At 39.4% G+C, this 24,569-nt stretch overlaps 1 protein-coding gene across 1 annotated transcript in view; it reads right to left on the bottom strand.

Annotated features, from left to right (window-relative positions):
* Window positions 1-3,363, bottom strand: part of KIF6 (kinesin family member 6) — a 370,265-nt gene extending 366,902 nt beyond the window's left edge. The window contains 1 exon segment of the mRNA XM_058555469.1: window positions 3,239-3,363. Within this exon segment, the coding sequence (XP_058411452.1) occupies window positions 3,239-3,304 (66 nt within the window). The 5' untranslated portion in view covers window positions 3,305-3,363.
* Between the last annotated feature and the right edge of the window lie 21,206 nt (window positions 3,364-24,569).

Below are 24,569 nucleotides of genomic sequence, written 5' to 3'. Positions count from 1 at the left end.
CAAGGTTCTCCTCCCAGCTCAGCCAGTAATTAGCAAATGACCTGGGAAAAATCACTTAACCTTTCAAAGCTGATATGGAAATGAAGGGGTGTTAACCAACCTCCTTACAACTGTAATATTCTCTGATTCTTTTCTTGATTACCTACTCCTTTCTTTATCGGCCAGGAAAATCAAGTCAGGCCTATAAAGAGGTCACAATGAATAAAGAAAAGCATAAGATTTGGTGTCCAAAGACCTGGGTCCAACATTGATCTCAATTTACCAGCTGTGTGACCAGCCACCACTTTCAGAATCTCGGTTCCTTATACACAAAATGAAGAAAACCAGAATTGCCTCCCTTACAAGATTGCTGTGGGGATCAAATGATGTCATGGAAATGGAAGCATTTTGTAATGCACCATAAAAAATGTTAGTCATTAGATTTAGAGGTTTTTTAAAAAGACTTCTTGTCTTTCACCAGAAATAAAATTCTTTCTAACAGGCAATACTTCCTGTCTAAGACCCATTTAGATGCTTGATTATGGGGGAAAAAGTCATATTCTTAAACAAGTAAAAGCCTACCTAAATCTCCAGAAGGTCTGAATAATTTTCCTACACAGATTGTTATTGAACCCTCTCATTTAAAATGTGAAGAATTCCTGGAGAAAAGTCATTCTGTAAAATAAAATTATTTGTGTAAAGTAATGGCATCACGTCCAAGGCTTTCTGGCTAGGTTTTCTCAAGAGACATTTAAAAATTATATCCTGTAGGGCACTGCATTAAAAAAAAAAAAAAAAGAAAGGGTAATGGCTAGACAAGTGAGTGAAAGGGGTGTGTAAGACATGAAACATACAGGAATGAGGGGTGCCACACATTTAAAAATAAAAAAACTGTAACATTCAGTGCTCAGAAGACAAAAAGGACCATCAACTAGAGTAGGAACAGCAACCCTCCACCACTCTCATTAAGCCATTCTTTGAGGCATTAAGAAAAGTCCCTTAATAACCAGAAAACTTGTTTAGTCTAATAGATTGGCTCTCTACCCTGTCATAAAAATATTTGAGATAGAGTAGTTTTTTTAATAATAAAAGACAATTAGATCAAATGCAAGGATGAATATGATAATGTTTTGAAATATACAAAGCACTATACAAATGAAAAGCAGTGCCATTGTTAAAATTAGCACAGAGGTTCATCTTCTGTATCTTCCAATTTATTAATCTATAAATTATTATAATTTAATTTAAAGTGCCTTAAGGAATAAGATTAATGAAGTAATGGAGCCATAAAATGAAGAGGAAAGAAAGAAAAATAGCTTTGAATCACTCTTGGTTTAAAGCTACAGGCAGCATTTCCAGTCAGAGAAACAACCACACAATCTCTGGGGGGCAAAAAGATAGGGCGCTAAAAGTGGGATTTCTGAGAGAAAGCAGGGCTACACTAACTCAAAAACTGTTCCTCTGCGTTCTCTTATTTTTGTGTATGCGACATAATGTTGCATCTCAGTAAGACGCTGACATTTTAAAATACAGTATGACACCTAAAAATACTTCCTAGAGTATCAAACAATCCACTCCACAGAATCTCAAAAAAGAAATGCGAAAGGAGGCACATTAAAATGTCCAAACAGTGCATTTTAAGAAAAAAGAAAGTTCAATACTAAATCCAAGATTTTCCATCAACCAACACCCCCCCCCACACACACATTCTACTCATCTTCTTACATCACCATACCCAAGCACCTGCTTCTGACTGTCTGACTGCTGAGTTAATGTAGATAAATTCAACAATTTTAGCTAAGAATCTGGGCGGGGGGTGAGGGGGATGTTATGTATAACATACTTTTTACATATGATGCATTTTTAAAAACCTTCTTGCAAGTGGATGTAAAAAGAGAGAAAATGGGAAGATACCCATGGTTCCTTTCTATACTGCTTTATTCTTTAAAACAAAACAAAACAAAAAAACAATATTTTCTTTGGAGTCTTCTCATGCTTCTTCTGCCCAAGGTACTCCATGAGTAAAAAGACTGATAATGATAACCACAAAGACCCTATATTCTCCTTGTTTTAAATACATAAATTACATGAAACAAATGTTAGATTATGAGATGCTATGATGTTATATATATACATATACAGTGTAGATATGGGATAGAGATGAAATATTATTAATAATGTACCCATTCCAGGCACTCATGAATATGACCCAGATTGCCCTTGTCTAAATCCTCTCTTTAAGGGGCAAAAAGGTTTTGTCTGAAGAGGCAAGAGCTTTGAAATAAAGAATCCTTAATCAAAATCAGGGTTCTGCCACTCACTAGGTGGATGGGTTGGCCCATCCACATTATTTAACCTGAGACTCAGTTTCCTCATCTATAAAAGGAGAAAAGGACATCTCATGAGAACCCTGTAGCTTTTCTCATGAGAATCAGGGATAATGCAGACAAAGCATTTACGCGGTAAGAATGACTATGCCCCTTTCTAGGGAGAGAAAACAATGTTTTGAAATATTTAAGAAGCATTCAAAGTATCTCTGCTCAGAGCATGGGCAATGTGTTAATCTTTGTCTCTCTGAGGTTAGCACAGCAAAGGAAGCACCTAGTAAATGTTTTCTGAATAAAAAGTATATGTGTATTCTTTGCATCAGGCTGCATAAATACCTATCTATATCTGCAATGAGTGTATGTCAACGTTCATGCTTCTGCTGCAGAATGACAATATAGTCAGTCAACAAATTCTAAAGGCCCACTGTGTGCAGAGCCACGTGTATGCTTTGTGTCTATATCTGTATCACCTCAGACATGTGTGGACACGCATCTCTTGTTCTCATTTTTTGCCCGAGTTCGAACATAAGTTTGAGTGTTATCTGTGCAGAGCTGCGTGGCGGTTCCCCAGAAAGGAGCAATAGGGGTGCGCAGCTGAGGCGCAGTCTATGTGAGTGTACAGACACATATGCACGCGTCTGCCCCTGCGTGCACACGTGTGCCCCGGTGCAAGAATGTGGCTCTGTTCAGGGTACGTCTGTGCCAGCAGGGCTGTGCTGGGTGGGAGTGGCCTGGGTGTCCCTCTGTCCGCGTCCCTGACAGCGGCGCGCTGGCCTCTGCGTGGCTGCTGGGGCGCCTCGGACACGGGGTGCTGGACACCGGCGGCATCCCGAACCCCTCACCCGGGCCCGGGCCCGGGACCCTCGCGTGCCGCCCCTCCCCTGGCCTGGGAGGCCCCGCCGTGCCGGCGCCCTCGTTGCTCAGACCCGTACCCCTTGTTGCTGCTTCCGGACAGTGGGCTTCACCCTGGCGAAAATCTGGATCGTCTGCTTCACCATCTCTTCCTTGGCTCTGCACTGACCCTTGACCTCTCTCAGGCCCTGGCTGCCAAAACTTCTCACTCCCGCCACCTCCGACGAGCCGCAGCCTCAGCAACAGTAACTAGGGACGCTACCCAAGGAGCACCGCGCCAACCAGGACCGCCTCCTCTCCTTAATTGGTTGCTGATGGGGTGGGGCGGCCTGAGGGGAGGGGCTTGGGGCGGGGTTGGGGCGGGGCCGATCAGAAAGCGCTGCGCATGCGCCTCGTCAAAGCCTGGTCTCCAGGCTTTAGCTCCAGAGCTGGCCTAGAGAGTGGTTAATGGGGTGATAATCGCCATGCCTTGCCCTGTTCTTTAATCCATTCTTTCTCTGTGCCAACCCCTCTTTTTAGCACTGAAGTCATTCTGTTTTTTATTATTTATTCATTGAAGAATGGCACTTGATTTGTGACAGCAATGTCCTGGCTGGGGATCCTGAGCTGAGCAAAACTGCAGTCTGCTCACTTGGAGATTAGGGTCTGATGAAGGAGACAGATTTCCAATAGGAAATTACAGCTTATGTTGGGGTAAGCATGGGGCTCTGTGGAAGGCACCTCATCTAGCTCTGCTTTGGAAGAGACCAAGACTGGAGGAAATGGGACTGTTTCCCATGCAATGGCCATGTCAAGAAAGGATGGGCTCCCTCGTGCACTGTTGGTGGGAATGTAAGTTGGTGCAGCCACTATGGAAAAGAGTATGGTGGTTCCTCAAAAATTAAAAATAGAACTTCCATATCATCCAGCAATCCCACTCCTGGGTATATATCCAAAAAAATTGAAATCAGGATGCCAAAGAGGTATTTGCACTCCAGTATTCACTGTAGCATTAGCCAAGATATGGAACCAACCTAAGTGTCCACTGATGGATGAATGGATAAAGAAGATGTGAGATATATATATAATGGAATATGATTTTTAAATATTATATATTATATTTTATATCTATAATGGAGTTATAGGTATAACTATAGATATAAATGAAATATTATTTCTATGAATATAGATATAGATATAAATGAAATATTATTTTGCCATAAAAAGAAGGAAATCCTGCCATTTGCAGGATGGGTGAAACTGGAGGGCATAATGCTAAGTGAAATAAGTTAGAGAAAGACAAATACTGTGTGATCTCACTTATATGTGGAATTTTAAAAAGTCAAAGTCATAGAAACAGAGAGTAGAATGATAGTTGCCAGGGTCTGGGGTGGGGCGGGGGAAATAGGGAGATATTGGTCAAAGGGTACAAACTTGCAGTTATAAGAGGAATAAGTTCTGAGGATCTAATGTACAGCATGGTGATGATAGTTAACAATATTGTATTGTACACTTGAAAGTTGCTAAGAGAGTAAGTCTTAAATGTTCTCATCACACAAAAAAAATAATTATGTTAAGTGATGGAGGTATTAACTAATCTTATTGTGATAATCATTACGCAATATATACGTGTATTAAATTATCACCTTAAACTTATACACTATGTCAATTATATCTCAATAAATCTGGAAAATTAAATAAACAAATAAAATAAAGGATGGACTCCTCAAAAGACACTTCTAGCACATAAAAAGATGTTTAGCATTATTATCCACCAGAGACATACACAAAGCCACGATGAGATATCAATCCGCACCTATCAGAATGGCTAAAATAAAAAATAGCGACAAAACCAGATGCTGACAAAGATACAGAGAAACTGAATCACTCATACATTACTGGTGGGAATGTATAATACAAAATGTATTGTGGATAATGGTATAGCCATCCTAGAAAAGAGTTTGGCAGTTTCTTATAAAACTAAAGATGCAACTACTATAAGATCAGCAATTATGCTCATGGGCATTCATCTCAGAGAAATGACAACTTGTGTTCACACAAAAACCTGTGCATGAGTGTTTATAGCAGCTTTATTCATAATGGCTCCAAATTGCAAAGAACTCAGATGTCCTTCAACTAATGAATAGTTAAAGTGTGGAATACTATTCAGCAATAAAAATGAGGGAACTACTGATACATATAAAAACTTGGATGAATTTCCAGGAAATTATGCTAAGTGAAAGAAGCCAGACTCAAAAGTTAAATATTGTATGATTCAATTTATATAACATTCTTGACATGACAAATTTATAGAGATGGAGAGCAGATTAGTGGTTGCCAGGCATTAGGGAGGCAGGGAGCGGGTGAGGTCGCTATGGCTATGAAAGGATACTTGTGATGGACTATTCTGTATCTTGACTGTGGTGGTGGTCACAGAAATATACACGTATGATAGAATTCCACAGAACAAAACACACACACACATATACACACATGCAAATGAGTGCATATAAAACTGGTGCAAGTTGAATAACATTGAGTAAGATGGGTGGATTGTATCAATGTCCATTCCCTGGTTGTGATATTGTATTACAGTTAGACAAGATGTTACCATTGGGGGGAACTGGGGGAAGGGGAAGCAAGATCTCTCTGTATTATTTCTTACAACTGCATGTGAATCTATAATTATCTCAAAATAAAAAGTTTTTGAAAAGAAATTCTTAGAGAATAAAGAGACAAGCCACAAACTGGGAGAACATTTTTGTGCAACATATATCTGATAAAGGATTTGCATCCAGAATATCTAAAAACTCTTAAAACTCAATAATAAATAGGAAAACAAACAACCCAATTTATTTTTTTGAAAAAAGGAGGGTCAAAGATTTGAACAGACACTTCCCACTATATGGATGGCATGTAAGCACGTGAAAAGATGTTCAACATGATCATTAATGAAAATGCAAATTAAAGCCACAATGCGATACCACTACACACCTCTTAGAATGGCTAAAAATAAGAAAATAAAATGGGCATTACCAAAAGCTGGCATGGATGTAAAGCATCTGGAACTCTCAAACATGGCTGGAAAGAATGCAAGATGGACCAGTCACGTTGAAAAACACTTTCCTAATTTCTTGTAACTAAAGTTATACATATACTTACCATATGACCTAGCATTCCCACTCCTAGGTGTTTACCAAGTGAAATGAAAGCTGATGTTCACACAGAAACATAAACATGCATGATTATTGTGGCTTTATTCACGACTGCCAAAAACTGGAAACAGAGTAAGTGTTCTTCAACTGGCAGATGGATAAACTGGTGCATCCTCACAATGAAAGGAATGGACTACTGACGCCTGCAACAACATAGTTGAATCTCAAATTTATTATGCTGAGTGAAAGATGCTAGACTCAAAGCCACATATTTTGTCATTCCATTTAAATGACATTCTAGAAAAAGCAAAACTATAGGGATAAAAAACAGATCAGTGGTTGCCAGGGGCTGGGGCTAGGAAAAGAAGTTGACTACAAATGGGCACGAGAGAGGTTTTTGGGGGATGATGAAACTGTTTCATATCTTGATTGCAGTTGTGGTTACATGACTATATAGATTTCTTAGAACTCATAGAACTATCTGTATACTTAAAAGTTTGAATTATACTGTATATACATTATATTATTAGAAGAAAAGCAAAAAAAAAAATAATAAAGGATAGGCTATGAACAGATGCAGCAGTAGTAGGGATGGAAAAGAGGAGAGAACCAGGTATTTATGAACTTGACTTTAAGGGCTTTTTCACCTGGTGCTGGGCAGTAAGGAAGAGATGACTCAAGATTGGCCAACTGGGTGTTTCCATATCTTGGCTCTTGTGAATAATGCTGTAATGAACATGGGAATGCAGATATCACTTCAAGATACTGGTCTCACTTCCTTCAGATATATACCCAGAAGTGGGACAACCTAAGTGTCTGTCTATGAATGAATGGTAAAGAAAAAAAATATAGAGAGAGACACAAACACACAAACACACACACACACACACACACACACACAATGGAATATTATTCAGCCATAAAAAAGGAAAACCCTGCAATTTGGGACAACATAGATGAAACTGGAGGGCATTATACTAAGTAAAATAAGCCATATAGAGAAAGACAAGTACTGTATGGTATCACTTATGTGTGAAATCTAAACAAAAAAAAAGTCAAACTCATTGAAACAGAGAGTAGAATGGTGGCTACTGGGCACTGGAAGATGGAGGAAATGGGGAGAGGTTGGTAAAAACTTTCCATTGTAAGACGAATAAGTTCTTGGGATCTAAAGTACAGCATGATGACTATATTTTTATATTATATACCTGAAATTTGCTAAGAAAGTAGATCTTAAGTGTTCTCACCACACACACAAAAAAAGGTAACTATGTGAGGTGAGGGATGTGTTAATTGATTTGATTGTGGTAAATATTTCACAATGTACCTGTATATTAAATCATCACATTGTACACTTTAAATACATACAATTTTATTTGTCAATTACACTTCAAATAAATAACAAAATCCTCAATAAAATAAAGCTAAAAAAAAATAGACTGGGGTCAATAACTAGTGGCCTAGTGATTAAGTTCAGTGTGCTCCACTTCAGCGGCCCAGGTTTGGCTCCCGGGCTTGGACCTACATCACTCGTCTGTCAGTGGCCATACTGTGGCTGTGGCTCACATACAAAATAGAGGAAGATTCGCAACAGATGTTAGCTCAGGGCAAATCTTCCTCAGCAAAAAAAAGAAAGAAAAAGAAAAAGAAAAAAGACTGAGCAATTGGGTGTATGATGCAGGTATTCACCTGGACAGGTAAAATATTTTATTTATTTATTTATTGAGATTGACATATAACATTATGTTAGTTTCAGGTGTACAGTAATGATTCTATATTTGTATATATTGTAAAATGATCACAATAAGTCTAATTAACATCTGTCACCATACACAGTTACAATTATTTTTTCTTGTGATGAGAACGTTTAAGATCTACTCTGTTAGCAATTTTCAAATATACAATACGATATCATTAACTATAGTCACCATGCTGTATATTACATCGCCAGGAATTATTTATTTTGTAACTAGAAGTTTATACCTTTTGACCACCTTCACTCATTTTGCTGACCGCGCTACTCCCCACCTCTGGCAACCTCCAATCTGTTCTCTGTATCCATGAGTTCCATTTTTTGTTTGTTTGTTTGTTTTTAGATTCTACATATAAGTGAGGTCATACGGTATTTGTCTTTCTCTGTCTGACTTATTTCACTTAGCATAAAGCCTTCAAGGTCCATTCATGTTGTTGCAAATGGCAAGATTTCCCTCTTTTTTATGGACAAATAATATTCCATCGTATATACATATACCACTTTTCTTTACCCATTCATCCATCGGCGGGCACTTAGGTTGCTTCCATGTCTGATAATATTGATTAGAATGGGAAAGGGGGAAATAAGGAGTTGGGGACATGTTAACTTTCAAGTGCTTGCAGGACTTCAGTGGGTAGTTGGATAACATTTAGGAGAAAGCTGTGGCTGAAAATACGGATATGGGAGTCATGAGAGAGTTCTTCCAGAAAGTGATCAAGTTGCTCCCGAGGACTGAGGCTGCAATCCCAGCACTGATGGTTGGAGGTGGAAGAGGGGCTGCCAAGGAGACTGAAGAGGGCAGCTGGAGAGGTCTGAGGGAGAAAAGGAATGTTGTATCACGGAGGCTGAGGGAAGAGAACATTTTGAGAAAAAGACAGTGTTCAACAGTGTTGGAGATTAAACTTGATACACTGAAAGATGTCCATCCAATTTAATAACTAGAAAGTCATTAGTGACATAGACCATGGTTTCAATGGAGTGATGGCATCAGAAGTCAGATTGCAGGAGGCCAAGGAGTAAATAGGAGGTTAGGAAGTCGAGGCAGCCAAGGGAGGCTACTTTTCCAGAAGCTTGGTGATGAAGGGTTATGACAAAGCAAAACACAGGGTAAAAGCTGGAGGAACCTGGGGAAAGGAAGAGTCTTCTGTTCATATCTAAGGGAGTAAAGCCATTAAAGAAGGGGAGGTTGAGGGTACAGGAAAGAGAGAAGATAACGCATGTTTGCCCTAGATGAATAATTGGCATTATACCAAGAGGGTGCAATGGAAGAGGCAAGGGAGCCAAGGGTGTTCACAGAAGATCATTTTAAATGCTGAATCATGAGGTCAAGGTGCTGAAAGATGCTAGTGGCCTTTGACATGGAGGAGTGCTGTGAGGTTAGGATATGGGTCCAGGATGTGGGAACTTTACACTTCCTCTTGAGCTCCAGGTCATAGGATCAAACACATTGATGAGGAGGAAATGTGGGTTCAAATCCTACTTCTATCATACCTAAGGACGTAACACTGGGCAAATAATTTATGTTCTTAAGTCTCAGTTGTCTCATCCAATAAATAGGGATGAATAATAACAGCTACCTCGTGGAGCTGTCGTGGAGATTATGTGTGGACATGCCTGTAAAAGCATTATTGTGGTGTCTGGTGGATAGAAAATGCTCACTACCCTAAAGCTTCTGACCACTGGAATGGATTCCTTTGATTGTACACCCCTCCTAAGGAGCAGACACTATGACATATGTTTACGTATATAAGACATGCTTGGGATTGCAAACTCAAATATTTCGGGGGGGCCAGACTGATGGTGTAAATATGTCAAACAGACAGGTATATGACAATAGGGAGCGGTCATGGTGAATTGGAAAGCACATGCCCCCAACTAAAAACACGCACATTCAAACTGGTTAAAGCACCAGGCTGCCTAAACAAAGCACATTTGCGGGCCCCCAGTTTACAACCTCTATTTCTGTTCCTGGTATAGCAGACTTCAGTAACCCTCAGGCCCAATGCCTCTGACAGGTTTACCTAAATCTCAAACAGATGGCTCTAATGGGTATTCAATAAGTTTTGAGATTAAATCTCCAAGATACAGTGTCTTGCCCACAACTGGATTTATATTCAGTATTATTATTTTCACCTTATCTACTTACTTACATGTGGGAATTAAGATGCCTTTGAATTGTTTATAAGATTCTTGAGCTCTGCATTTGCGAAAATAACATACAACTGCACCAGGCAAATTAGCCAGGCCTTATAGGCCTCAAATCTGAAAGAAATTAAGCTGGGCCTGAAACGAATTAGTCTATAGGCAAGTTGGTTGGGTTTTGTTTGTACGTATTTTAAGAAAAATTGAAACTGTGCTCCAGTACCAGATTTCAACTACCTCTTCAGCTGTTAGTGCTGCATCTATAAAATGCATCATTTTTCTTTGTAAGTCTGAAGAGGGACCAGTTAAAATTTTACGGGCTGTTAATTTTGATATTATAGAATATGTACATAACATTATCTAATTTCCCTTTTTATCCGTGGCTTTGGAGGATTTATGATTGTTCTAAAATCATTGCCACAGCATGACACTCCCCTCTTATTATCAGAGGAGCAAGCCTGTTCAGACAGGAGTGGTGGGTGCTTCACCAACAGGACAGAAAGCGTTTGATTGGGGTCTTCTACTATTAACTTATTCCAAGAAGCAAGACCAGTCACCAGCATTTTGCTGCTTTTTAACAAATAGCAATATTTGTAGAACAAAAGTCAACTGATTATACTGTCCCTATACTCTCATGAAAGCTGCTCCTCTCCATAGTAAGAACTCAAGAATGTGTTTGGGGATAATGCGTAGAACAGTAGGCATATTCTTTCATGATTCCTGAGTGTCCCTGATTGAGGATTTCATGGAAAGGAATTGAAAGCTGAGAAAGAAAGAGCAGATTTTCTGTAGAGGATACTTTCCTTAGAAATCCCCTTCTCAGCTGAGCTCTTGTTCACCAGTCTTACGAGTGGTCAGTACCAGAGGGCTCCCCTTATACCTGGCAGGATAAAAAAACCGCTTATTCCATTGTTTCTGAATCAAAGTGGAGAATACACACAGCATTTTCTGGTACTCATTAAATGCTAAATAATAACAACATGCTGTTAAATTGCAGAGCAAGGGTACCACAAAATCTGTAATATATAATTTCAGCAAAGAATTTTCTTTTGAGAATACGTTCAGCTAATTTAAAGTATAATTTCATTAACATAACCATCTTTGCACATACAGCAGAGTGGAATTTATAAAACTTTACCAGCATTTGAGTTTATAGGATCACAGTGGAAATGGTTGGGTTTGATACACTTCCTCTACCTTCCTTTTCCTCTCAGCCAGTGGATGCAGATTTTCGACTTCACATGGGCTTGTCTCCTTAGGGGTATACCCCTCTTTGGCTGAGAGGCAGAGGCCCCTTTCCTCCTGCTTTGTCTGATCCTCTTCCTGCAGCCCTCCTGGGGCTCCCCCTGAACAGCAACATCAAAGTCATTTATGGCTGAAAGCTGGTGGCCAGCCATATGGAATTACAGCCCAGGCTCTCACCGGATTACAGAGTGTAGCATATGAATCAAATGACAGTGCCATGGCACAGAGGAAAGGCTGGTAAAGACTCCAGTTTCAGACGGAAAATATGACTGTTTGTGTATTTATACACAGGCTCCTCATAAACAACCTGAATGTTTCACCAACATCCCAATGAAGGAAGGGATGGGCTGAGTTAAAAATAGCTCCAGAATGCCTCTCTTCTAAGTAAATTACCCACATTGTCTATCGACTCCAGTGTTTACTTTAATGTGTTTCCCTGCATATTTCAGAATTACAAGAAATGCTTACCAGCAAATAGCATAACTTAAGACATAAAAGAAAATGGCTCACATAGCAGAGTTCCCTTATCTAACGTGTTCTTATTGCGCAAAATCCAACCACATCTTACCCACCCGGAATCTAGCTATTTAGCAATCTGCTCTATCCAGAACTTTACTTCCTCATCTCCCCTTCACTTGTCAACCTCCTGCAGTTTGACTTTGGCTCCCAGACTCCATGGAACCTGTTTAAACCTTGCACCTCCGAGTGATAGCTTTGGTCTGTACGTCCTGGAATAACATCATGATAGACCCAGTCGCCCAGGCTTGAACTCAGAGTTGTCCCTTGCTGTGTCCTCTCTCTTGGATAGCTGTATCCAAACAGTCTCCAAGTCCTGATGATCCTGCCCACTAAATGTTTTTTGTCTCTGTCTCATCAACTCCGTGCTTGCTACTTATCACCTTAGTGTGGCTCTTAGTCTCTTTGCCAGAACTAGCAAAGAGCTCCCAACTGCTTTTCTTGCCTCTAATCTTGTCCACCCTTTATTCCATCTTCTACACTTGCTTCCAGATTATCTTTATACAGTGCAAATCAGTTCATGTCACTCCTTGTTTGAAAACCTCCACTCCTTCCCTGTTACAAAGAGAATAGAGTCCAAAGAGCCTTCGTGACCTGGTCCCAAACTGTGTTCACATCAATTTCATAGCTCTTACCATGTCCTCCACCCCTACTTCCTTGCCCCTGTACTCCAGCCACTGATTTCCTGCAGGTCCCAAACACGCTACGCTTTTGCATGTCTCCACACCTTTGTGCTGTTCCTTTTGTTTCCAGGGCCTTGTCCCACCTTGTCCATTAGGAAAACTCAACCCACCTTTCCAGATCCAGCTCAAATGTCATCTGTTCTCTCAAGCGCATCACCTCCATCTCCCCTCGGCAAAGCTCGTGACCCTCCTCTGTGCAGCTACAGCTTATCTATCCCTTTGTAATCGCATGTATTGGCCCGTCAATGTTTCCTGTATTGTCTGTCATCATGCTGGGGATTATTTAAGGGCTTTGACAGTTTCCTGTTTGTCTCTCTGTATTCCCAGTGACTAACAAGGTTTCAGGCACGTACCAGCGATTTCTACGTTCCTGATGAATAAATAAGTGGATGCATGACTCATTGCAAGGAATCAATAAAATAAAACCCCTACAATTTACATTTTTGTCTGAGGTTCACATTTCCACGGTGAAAATTACTTTCTCCTCCTCTCTCACCCAAGAGAACAAAGGTAACTTACAGACAGAGTAGACACTGAACAAGAGAAAGAGTTAGAAACAAATACAGCATCACTGTTTCAATTTCTGAACCTTTTTTCTTCAGACACAAAAAGATGGTTACAAATTTCCCAGGGTGATAAAGGGAGCACATTAACATTTGTGTCAATGGAAGATAACGGAAACAGAATGACAAGTATAGAAGCAAAGCAGCCCATTGTTAAATTAGTGAGTTTCATCCAGGATGTCTGGGAAGCATTTAATGAATCTAGGAATAAATTTGTTTCTAATTTAAAAAGAATGCACCATTTACGAATTAAATGGTTATTCACCTTCATTTGTTTCACGTTAAAAAGGGTTTGTTTGGGAGTTTGACAAAGGCAGTCTTGGGCACTTCAATCAACTGCTCTGCCTCCTCTTCCATGATTTTTATTCCCCTAAACACTAAAGGAATGTTTCCTAAATTACTTTTCACCCTCCTCTTTTCCCAGCCTTCGCTCATTGTTCAGGCCTCAGGTGAAATACCACTTTCTCTGAGAAGCCTCTCCTAATCCTCTCGGACTACATAGAGAGCTCTTGCTATGTGCGCCCTAGCACCCTGCTCACCTTGATTGTATACTTACCCCACTTTGTCATTATTGTTTATAACAGACTCTACTAGCTCACCACCAGATTCTCAGTCTATGTATATAGTAAGTGCTTAATAAGTACGTATTTAATGAAAAGTGATATATTTGTTGAGTTCATGAAAAGATGCCTGTGAGGAGGGGAGCCAACATTGTCTTAGATTGCATTTCTCCCCAAACACATGCCGAGACAAGGATTTGGGCGTAAGGAATTTATTTGGGAGGTGATCCCAAGCAGACAGGGAAAGGAGGGAAATCAATGGCAGGTACATTTATGGGTGGATTATCACGGTGGGAAACTAGGGCGTGATTTGGCTGAGAACCTTCTGAAAGACTGTGCATAATGCAACTCAGCCTTGTTCCCCTGAGGGGTGAGGAAGCTGGAGTATTTATCCAACAGCTCTTGCTCCTCATTATTTGGGGGCTGCTCCTGGGGACATAAATGTCCCCCTCCCCAGCACTTCCAGCCTACCTGATGTACCAATGCCCTGACATTCAGAGAAAGCCCTTGCGTAGAGAGAGGCACTGGTGCCTGAGGTAGGATGCTGTTGGCATGCATAGGTATGCCCATCAGAGTTGCAGTGGCATCTGGAGTGGACTAGGAGATGTGGATGGGTCACCAACAATGTCTTCTACAGAAGGTACTATCAAAGTTTTCTTCTAAATTTCACTTTTTAAAAAATGTATGTTAGAAAATTACCAAGCATATTTGTGTAGTTTTAAGTCCTACATAATTATTTCCCTCTAAGTAACAGGACCTACCTCTAAGTATCATATCTCGTACAGTCACAGGAAATCACATGAGATTCATCTGATACAGGAATAAATGACATCCAATCTTCGAATAGATGCTTAGGCCACCTCTACCAACCAACCATCCCCTTACTATTACTCATCTACTTGATGATCCCTGGTCTATGTCTGCATTGTGTTTTATAATGTTAGTGTAGAGTTTTGATAATATTCAATGTTTTTTTATATACTAAATGTCTGTACTGTACAATGTTTTTTCTATGTATCAGTTGCTAAATCAAGGGTGTTTTAACAAAAAGCTGGCATTAACTATGCTAAGCAACATGTTGGTATTCCACCTATACATTATACTTTTTTAAGTGTCTCATGGTCAAATGAGTTTGGAAAATTCTGTCCTAAAGCCCTACTGAAAAGGTTGTGATGGCTTCCCACTGTCTAGTGAATTAAGAACATCTTACCAGCCATTCAAGACACTCCACAAATTAGCTCCAACATTTTCCACTTTTTCTCCAAACTGAGTCACCCGCCTCTCCTTCCACACAGCCTACTTAGAAACCATGCTCTCTGTGCTTCCTTCTGACCTGACCTCTCTTCTCTCCCACCTCTGATCCCCGCCTACTAAATCATGCTTATATCTTAAGGTCCATCTTAAATTGCCTGTTTTCATTTCTCATCACATTTACAAAGTGATGTCTCCACTCTCCTGCCTTTAAATCCCTTGCCCCTGTGTGTCCTTCTCTTGAAGCTCTTTATGTAGACTGCTCTCTAGTACAGTTTTTAGTGAAAATGCGTCATTCCCCACCCCAGCCTAAAGTCTTTCCATTAGATGTTTAAGTTCCCTTGAGGAGAGGAACTCTGACTTTCTCATTTCTGTAAACTGTTCTACCTTAGCAGAATGCATGGCACATAATACTCAAACATTAACTTTGTTGAATTTGAATTTTAAAAATTTATTTTTAAATTTACATACAGGGAAATTTGCTTTTTTAAATGTGCAGTTCTGTGAGTTTTGACAAATGCACAGTATTATATAACCGTCACCACAGTCGGGATGTAGAACAATTCTGTCACCTTCCAAAAATTCCCTCATGCTGCCCATTTGTCCTCAAACCCTCTCCTTACTTTGGGTTCCTGACAACTGCTGATCTATTTTCCATCCCTATAGTTTTGCCTTTTCCAGAATGTCTCGAATGGAATCATACAGCATGTAGCCTTTGATTCTGGCTTCTTTCATTCAGTGTAATGCATTTGAGGTTCATCTATTTTGTTGCATGTATCAATAGTTTGTTCTTTTGTCTAGGTGAGTAGTAGTCCATGAATTGGATATGCCACAGTTTGTCTATTCATTCACCCATTAGAGGACTTAAGTTTTCATTTCTTAAGGGTTAATGCCTAGTGGTAGGATTTCTGGGTCATATGGTTAGTGTAAAATTAAATTTATAACAACTCCCCAAAACTATTTTCCAAAGTGACTGTATCATTTTGCATTCCAAGCTGCAATACCTGGGAATCCCAGCTGCTTTGTATCCTCATCAACACTTGGTATTGACACTTTCAAAAACTTGCCAGACATTTAATAAGAACTAGTATCTCATGTGACTATAATTTCATTCTCCTAGTGACAAATGATGTTGAGCCTCTCTTCATGGGCTTACTTGCCATCAGGATTTCTTCTTCAATGATGTGCAAACCTTTTTAATTGCATTGTTTATTTGCTTCTTGTTGAATCTATACATATATACATATGATAAATGATTTACGAATATTGTCTCCAAGTCTGTAGCTTATTTTTTTATTTTCTGAACAGTGTCTTTCATAGAGCAAAAGTTTTTAAAATGTTAATGAAGTCTAATTTATCATTTTTTTCTTTTATAGCTCATGCTTTTAGTGTCATATCTAAGAACTCTAATTCATGGTCGTGAGGATTTTTCCCCTATTTTTTTCTAAAAGTTTTATAGTTTTACATCACGAGTCTTACGTTTAAGACTATGATGCATTCTGATACATTTTAAATTAATTTTTGTATAAGGTGTGAGGTATGTTGAATTGAATATCTTTGGAGACATTTTGCCTTTACTTTAGAACACCCTGCATCCAAGTCAACCATTGCAAGCCTTAAGATGTTCCATTTTCTTATATCAAGGTTATAACTCTAGTGAGAATCTTTGAGGCTGACAAAATTTGAACTGAAGAAAGGTTTACAAGCTGACTGTAATGAATATTAATAAAGAATAAAGAGCACAGATAGTGAAATATCTAGTCCTTGCTTAGACAATAAGTATTGCTTGGCAAAATCAACATACAGTATGTGTGTTAATCTATATGTATGCATCCATTCATTTTTACACACACACACACACATCTGTAGACTCTGAAATATTTCTGAGTTATAGCCTCTCCCTAGAGCGTTAAGCCATAATTTTACTTATTCAGAAATTCCAGCTACCCTTTTCCCAGAGGCAGGAGATTTTGGTTAGTGGCTTTACAGTTTGTCACAAACTGTCACATTATTCAGTTTATAAAATGTCCTTGACTTGGGTAGACCAAAGACGGATTTTCCATTACGTCACTTAGAAATGGATAGGTCTTTCCATAAACACACTTAGACATTTTATCCCAACTTACACTTTTTTTATATTTCATTTCCATTTTTTAACGGCACTTTTGCTGGCAACCAGCACATCCCTTTTGGCGCTGCTGGCAATGTCAAGAAGTTTGAGTGCATTTGCCTCGCTCTGAATCAGCCGGAATGGCAGTGTGGCTTCTCTGCCAAGCCCACTGAGTGTGAGGCCTGAAGCATCCCCATTGCCACTGTACGCTACAAGACCTTCACACAGAGCTGGGAGCGTGTTACATTTCTTGGATTTAGGATTAATGACTTTCTCACTGTTGTCAATTCTTTAGTGTTTATGGGTTCACTTTAATATAACACGGTCAGGCATTAGCCTAAATATGATCTTTGAATAATAACGAAAAAAAAAGCAGTTATCTAGGATAGCCTTTATGAAAAAACACACACAGAATACTTACTCTGGAAGACTGAATTTTTTGTTTCAACTCTTCACTTTCCTGCAATAGGATATACATCTACACCCTTCCCCTTGCAGCTTGGCACTGTCCCCTCACAGGACAATGCTACAGTGGGAGGAGCTTACTTGCCCCCAAACTCCACTTTAGGCAATTGGTTTGGCCGATGGATACTGACATGGTTTGGCTTGCCCTCTTGCACTCCTGTGATCATTGTAAGAAGAGCATGGCCTAGCTAGCTTCTGTCCCTTCAGTTTGGGCTCAGAATAAAATTCATCATGCTGACCCAAATCTTATCTGTACCCTGGACCTAAACTAGCCAACTTGCAGCCTGAAGCAGAGCTGCCCTGGCCAATCCAAAGACCACTGAGTAAGAAAAATAAAATGCTTGTTGTTTATAAGCCACTGACCTCTGCTACATAGCATTATTACAGAAATAGCTGACTAACATACTCACCCATCTCCCAGCCATGTTTCCCACGGACAATAAGGTCACTACGAAATCCAGCACAAATTGTTATTTGCTATAATGAACAAACAGGTGAATATTTGCAGCCATGAATCAGACAGGTTACCATCTTTGCATGGATTTTTCTCCAGCCTGGCCCATTCTTCAACAATCTGCTCTGAGTAGATTTCCTGAGTATCCTTTTAGTAGGATCAGTCTCCACGGAATTATTGAATGTAAAGGTTATCATTTCTTAGTTGTCCTCAGAGATGCTAGATCCCAACAAATGAAGCCTCTATCAAGTTGTTATGTTATGATTTATACAGACTGATGGCACAGGGTCCAAGCTGTAGGAGCCACATTTCCTGGCAGTAGGAAGAGCCATTAAAATTCTGCCTTTTCCCAAGAACATTAACAAACTCTGATCATTAGCAGTTATTAAAGTGTCCATTGCAATGCTCAGTGAGTATCAGCATGAAAAGATGGGTTATCCCTTGCTTTACCTCTATCCCCAGATGAACACATTTTCTGGCATTCCTTGCTCCACGAATATAGGTGCATTTTTCAGTTACATTACTGGGTTGGCCAGACCTCACAAGTATATTTCCTTATACCTAGATCTTTAGCTAGATCATTTGGATTGGAATCTTTTATTACAGTGTGCTATTTCAAAATCTAAGGATATAGATTGATATTCCCTTTACAAAGTGAATCTCAGAATAAGATGCCATCATCTTACCAGCAGAAAGTTCCTAGGCCACCTTGAGCCCCAGATGTGTGTCTTTACAACATGGTCAAATAGGCTTCCTACTTTTCATGCATTATACAAGTCCTGAATTTTTAAAAATAATCACCAAGTACCTAAAAGTCATACTTAACTTTATAAAACATGGGTTGGCTCAGTTCATTTTCTCAAAGCTCACCTCCCCTTCTCTGCCTTGACTTTTTTCATGTCTCATCCCACCATTCCCTTCTCTCTTGAGTCAGATGGTTTCTCTTCTGACTAGCCAAACACAGGCAGATTGGGCGAGGCTTAATTGCAAGAGAGATGTTTAGCCCACAAGAGCAGACGCTAAAGGAGGACATTATAGTTGTCTTTTAATATTCAGTGGTCCGTCATGTAGAAGAAGGAATATTCTTGTCTTGTGTTGCTGTGGAAAGAACAGAGCTAGACAAATAAGAACCTATTGATCAAAGGAGCAGTACTTTTCTCATCTATAAGATGAGGATATTCCCACCTCTTGGGGTAGCTGCCTGGCTCACAATGGTTAATCTTCTCACAGAGTGGACCCTAAGTAATTACTCCTGTCCTCCTATATCTTTGCAATGATTATGACTTTAAAAATCATGTTTGTGTGTAGATGGGGTCTTGAAGAAAACATGGAAAAATGAAATGTTGGTAGGGTATTGGGATTGTGTGTGTTTAAATTTTCTATTATTTATATTGAAATATGTTTGTGCAGTAAACACAAATCATAAAAAATAAAATGAAGTACCTTAAAGCTAAGATGGTAATAGCTAATATTTTAACGAGCACTTACAATGTACCATATTCAGGCCATATTCTAAGCTTTCACATGTATTAGCTCATTAGTCATCCCAGCAACCATCTTGGATAGGTTCTATTATTATGCCTATTTTACAAATGAGAAAGTTGAGGCACAAAAGGTTTAAATAATTTGTCTATGGTCACACAATTAGTAAGGGCAAGTCATGATTTTAACACAGGCAGTTTAGCTCCAGAATCCACTTTCTCAACTATTGCCTTATGTAAAAAAGGAAGCAGGAAAAAAATATAAAACGAGATTCTCAATAAGTATACCTCCACCAGCCTTCTTACCACATTTTGTTTGACATCCCCAGCACCAGTCTGTACTAACCATACAGGACTAGGAAAGGAAAGATGGGAAGAGAGAAGGAAGGTGTTCTAGGTACTATGGATATGTAACAAATTACTCCCAGACTTAGTGACATACAACAACCATTTATTTTGCCTATGAATTCTGTGTGTTAGGAATTCAGAAAGGGTAGAGAGGGCAAAGATTGTCTCTGTTTCACAGTGTCTGGAGCCTCAGTGGGAAGACTTGAAGCTGGGGATAGGAACCATGTAATCATCTGAAGGCTCCTTCACTCACATGTCTCGCTCTTGATGATTGCCATTAGCTGAAAAGCTCAGGAACTCTCCATGGTGAGTTTCCTCACAGGCTAGTTTGAGCTTTCTCATAGCCTACGAATGGCTTCCCCTAGAGTTAGCATTTGAGACAGAGAAAGAAAAAGAAAGAGAGAGAGAGAGAGTGCGTGTGTGTGTGTGTGTGTGTGTGTGTGTGTGTGTGTGTGTGAGAGAGAGAGAGATTGAGAGAAAGAGAGAGGGTAAAGAGAATAAGGCTGAAATTCTTACGACCTAGCTGGGAAGTCACATAGCATCTTTTCCATCATACTCTGTGGGTTGAAGTAGTCATGAGTCCCCACCCAGGCCCAAGAGAGGAACAACAACATTGTAAGAAAACAATATGAGATAGGATATACATTGGAAAATATAATATGCCTCAGAAGGAATATATAAAATCTCACTTTTGTGTTGCACCGAAGCCAACAGAAAGAAAAGTGGTGATTTAGACATTTTATAAAATGTGAACAATATTCTTTTTTAAGTTAAAAATACAGTTAACAGAAAAGTAGGTATCTTCATCCAGATCAATAGCAAACTAACAGATATATTAATTTACGTAAATGCAAATGACTTTAACAATTTTTATAAATCTACCTTGAATAATTTATAAACTGTATTCAATATTTTACAGTAGGACACACATTTTGAAGGAAGAAAAAAATCTGATTTTACATACAATGACTGATCTCTACATCCAAGGACCAAACTGAGAGTGCAGCTGTGGGACAATGCTTTCCATCAAGTAGACAGATTCTTCGGTAGCAAGGGCTTATCTGGGGCAGCAATTTGGTTCTTAAGTGTAAATTATGACACAGACAGACACTTTGGAGAACATAAAACGGGTCACTGAAAAACAATGACAACAAAAGATGAATTTTAAGAGAAATAAATATCTTTCAACAAAAGTGATCAATGAGACCAGATTGGGCAATCTATTTATGGGATGAAACTAACATCCATAACTAACCAACAGATTATGACATACTATGCCTTTTCGATGTGGTATCTAAAAAGCCTGAAATATCAAAGAATGTTCTGTGTTCACTGGCTTTACCTGAGACTCCGGCTTTAAGGTCAAATGTAAAGCCTGAATGGTTAGAAGAAGCTGGCTGTGAATCTCCACTGCGTCTCAGAAGGCAATGACACCACTTTTAGATCATCCCTATCCCATTATGCATCAGATGAGGTGGGACAAATTTCAAACCAAACAGGCTAAGTAAAATCCTATTCAGGAAGGAAATCAATACATATTAAAATAGAACCCAAGTCCTCAACGTGTGCAAAATCACTCATGAGTTACTAGCAAGATTTTTCTTAAAGAAAATGATCATAATCACAGAATTCAGAGACATCAAAGCCAGACATAGGCATATGAACATACACTCTTATCTAGGTCAGAAGGATATGTGGGTTGGGCCAAATGCATTATGGGAGCCTCAGTAGATGTGCGACTCAGACAGTGTGAGGGAGGACCAGGAAGAATTGGGACTTCTTGCTGGACCACTTCTCATGCCCACTCAAGCCTTCGGGAATATGTGAGCTCCTTCACCTCATGCCAAGTTTTTGGTCCCCTTATATCCTGGTAGCAATATCTTTAAGAACAACAACAACAAAAAAGATGATTCTGAAGCAAGATGTGGCAATTATACTGTCTACTCAGGAATCTCTTTACATGCCTGTTATTTATCCTAACAATTGGCATTTGGCAAGGTTGTATAAAGATCACCTGCCTGTTTTCTGAAGTCATGCATGAAGGTTTTCTTTTATGGTGGCAGGAATCCATTTAACATTTGTAAGCAGTAAGAAATACTGGGAACATAATTTAATAGAGCTTGTGTAAATCAGAAGTAAATCCAAATTAACATGTGGGTAAAAAAAAACACTACAGAGAGTCACTATACAGATTTCTTCCTCTTGAACTAAGTGATTTCTTTTTTTTTTTGGTGTGGAAGATTAGCTCTGAGATGACATCTGTTGCCAATCTTCCTCTTTTTTTGCTTGAAGAAGATTAGCTCTGAGCTAACATCTCTGCCCATCTTCCTCTATTTTGTATGTGAGCTGCCGCCTCAGCATGGCTGATGAGTGGTATAGGTCTGCCCCCAGGATCCAAACCCATGAACCTGGGCCATCTAAGCAGAGAGCTCCAAACTTAACCACTCTGCCACAGGGCTGGCCCCGTGACCTAAGTGATTTTTAAATAATTTAAAAATATACTCTTGGATTTTGGGAAAACCCATTTTGCATGCAAAAGGAAAAAGGAATTTCCAAAAGATACTTATACATTTTGCCATTTTGTAGTGATATTCACTTGCCAGAGACAGTTATGAAAGTGTGTTTGGAGACATATCTAGCTTAGTGGGGCATCGGATCTGGATCCAGCTGCAGTTGCAAGCTATGGAGGCTGATGCGGTGGCATGATCCTTCCTCCACGTCATCCTGGAGCTCTTGGCTGACACTCTATTGGAGGACAGCAGGAGCTTGCCATTCTTTGGGGAACAAACTTGAAGAATGACCTTTTATTTCAAGCATACCCATAGTCAACACAGACCTAACACATTATGTTGGTTTCTTCCCTTGTCTGACGGTAGAACAAATGGCCCACTCCAGCCTTCCCTCACCTAGCCATATTGGGTCATTTGGAGCACGACTGCAGTTGTTCACACAGTAGTCTCCTTAACGCACTACAGGGGGATGCCACCTACTGCCCAATATCATCAGAACATGTTGTCTCAATGTGTTCCCACTTCTTAATGCCTGCTTATTTTTCTTCTCCTCAGTAGCTTTCAAAGGCCTCATTATCCATTTGTCAATCTCAGCCAATAAGCCCCTTCTCTGTGGCCACAGAGTTTTATAGAGCTGCCTTTCTCTCTCTCTTTCATAATTCAACTCACTTGTCAGACCCAACTCAAGCTCCTGCATCCATATTTCCACGTAGGGAGGTTGTTTATGAAAGGGCCAAGGGGCCTGCTTCATTTCTCCATTGGCTGGAACACACCCATCTGTGCAAGGAATTACACAACATATTAATGGCTTCTGCAAGTAACGTTTACCATGTCTTTTGGAAAATCAGGATAAAATTCACTTCAAATAAAATGACCAATTTGAGCTTAAACAAGAAACCCACAAGAACTAGCTTTTTTGAAACAAAACAGAAGCCCATTTGGCCTGAGCAACTTCCTCAAATTTACTTCTAGTCAAGGCTTATTATAGAGACATACAACCCAGCAGACCCTTGTAGATGTTTCCTTATCCTAGTAAGGCACTGGATTCACTATTCCCTTTTCCACCATTCCCTGACCACCCCAGAATCCATATGCTGAATGAGTATAGAATCTACAGGACCAGACTGTAAATTTCTTGAAATCAGCTTCTGAGACTCAAATCCTTATATAATCTTAAGAGTGTTTAGCACATTGTCATGCATTGTAGTATGTCCTCAGATATTGTTAATTTGGGTATAGTTCAGCTTCCCGTTATGTGACATAAGATAAATATTTGACAATACAGGCTGGATTAAATTACCTCTGCATAATAGGTCTGACATTCAGAAGCAGAATTTCTAAGATTTTGGGCTACTGGAAAATATATGAAACACAGGGAAATTCCCTCCTATCACTACCCAAATAGTGAAATACTCTCTAGGGAAACTGACCTTCATTAGGCCACTCTTAATTAGCTGAAAATGTATTTCAGCTGAAATAGGATCCCTCACACTGAACATTCTCTCTGGATGATCTCAGCCATTCTTACAGCTTCAGCTACCTCCTAAAAGTGGATGATTCTCAAATCACTTTCCAACTCCTATCCTTTTCTTGACCTCTGGACCACTCATTCCAACTCTTTATTGGGTATCTCCACTTGAGTGTTTCACAGTCGGCTTAAAATTAATATGTCTAAAGCTAAACTCCAAATCTACTCTTCCTCATGTTCCAAATATTATTTTATAACATTATCCTCAGTACTGGACCCTAGCCAGAAATCTTAACACCATTCTTGACATTTCCTTCAACTTTACTTTCCAGAGATACTATTAGTTGTCATATCCCATCTTGTTTGCCTTCTTTGCTCTTTTATTTTCAACAGTTTTTTTGAGACTTAATTTACATCTCATAAAATTTGCTCCCTTTACATATGTATATAGTTGTGCAACCATTATCACAATCCAGTTTTAAAACACTCCCATTACACTACAAAGTTCCCCATGCCTCTTTGCACTTCTACTTTGCCTCAAACAACCCTTTACCTCTTTCTACAGTTTTACCTTTTCTAGAAATTTCATATAAATAGAATCACACAATATGAAGTCTTTTGTGTCTGGATTCTTTCACTTACCCTGATGTTTTTGAGATTCATCCATGTATCAATAGTTTAATCCTTTTTATGGTTGATAGTATTCCATTGTATGGGTATACCACATT

This window comes from Diceros bicornis, chromosome 14 (assembly GCF_020826845.1).
Source record: "Diceros bicornis minor isolate mBicDic1 chromosome 14, mDicBic1.mat.cur, whole genome shotgun sequence".
NCBI lineage: Eukaryota > Metazoa > Chordata > Mammalia > Perissodactyla > Rhinocerotidae > Diceros > Diceros bicornis.
The sequence above is the reverse complement of the archived record's forward strand: the minus strand, read 5'-3'. Positions and strand labels throughout refer to the sequence as shown.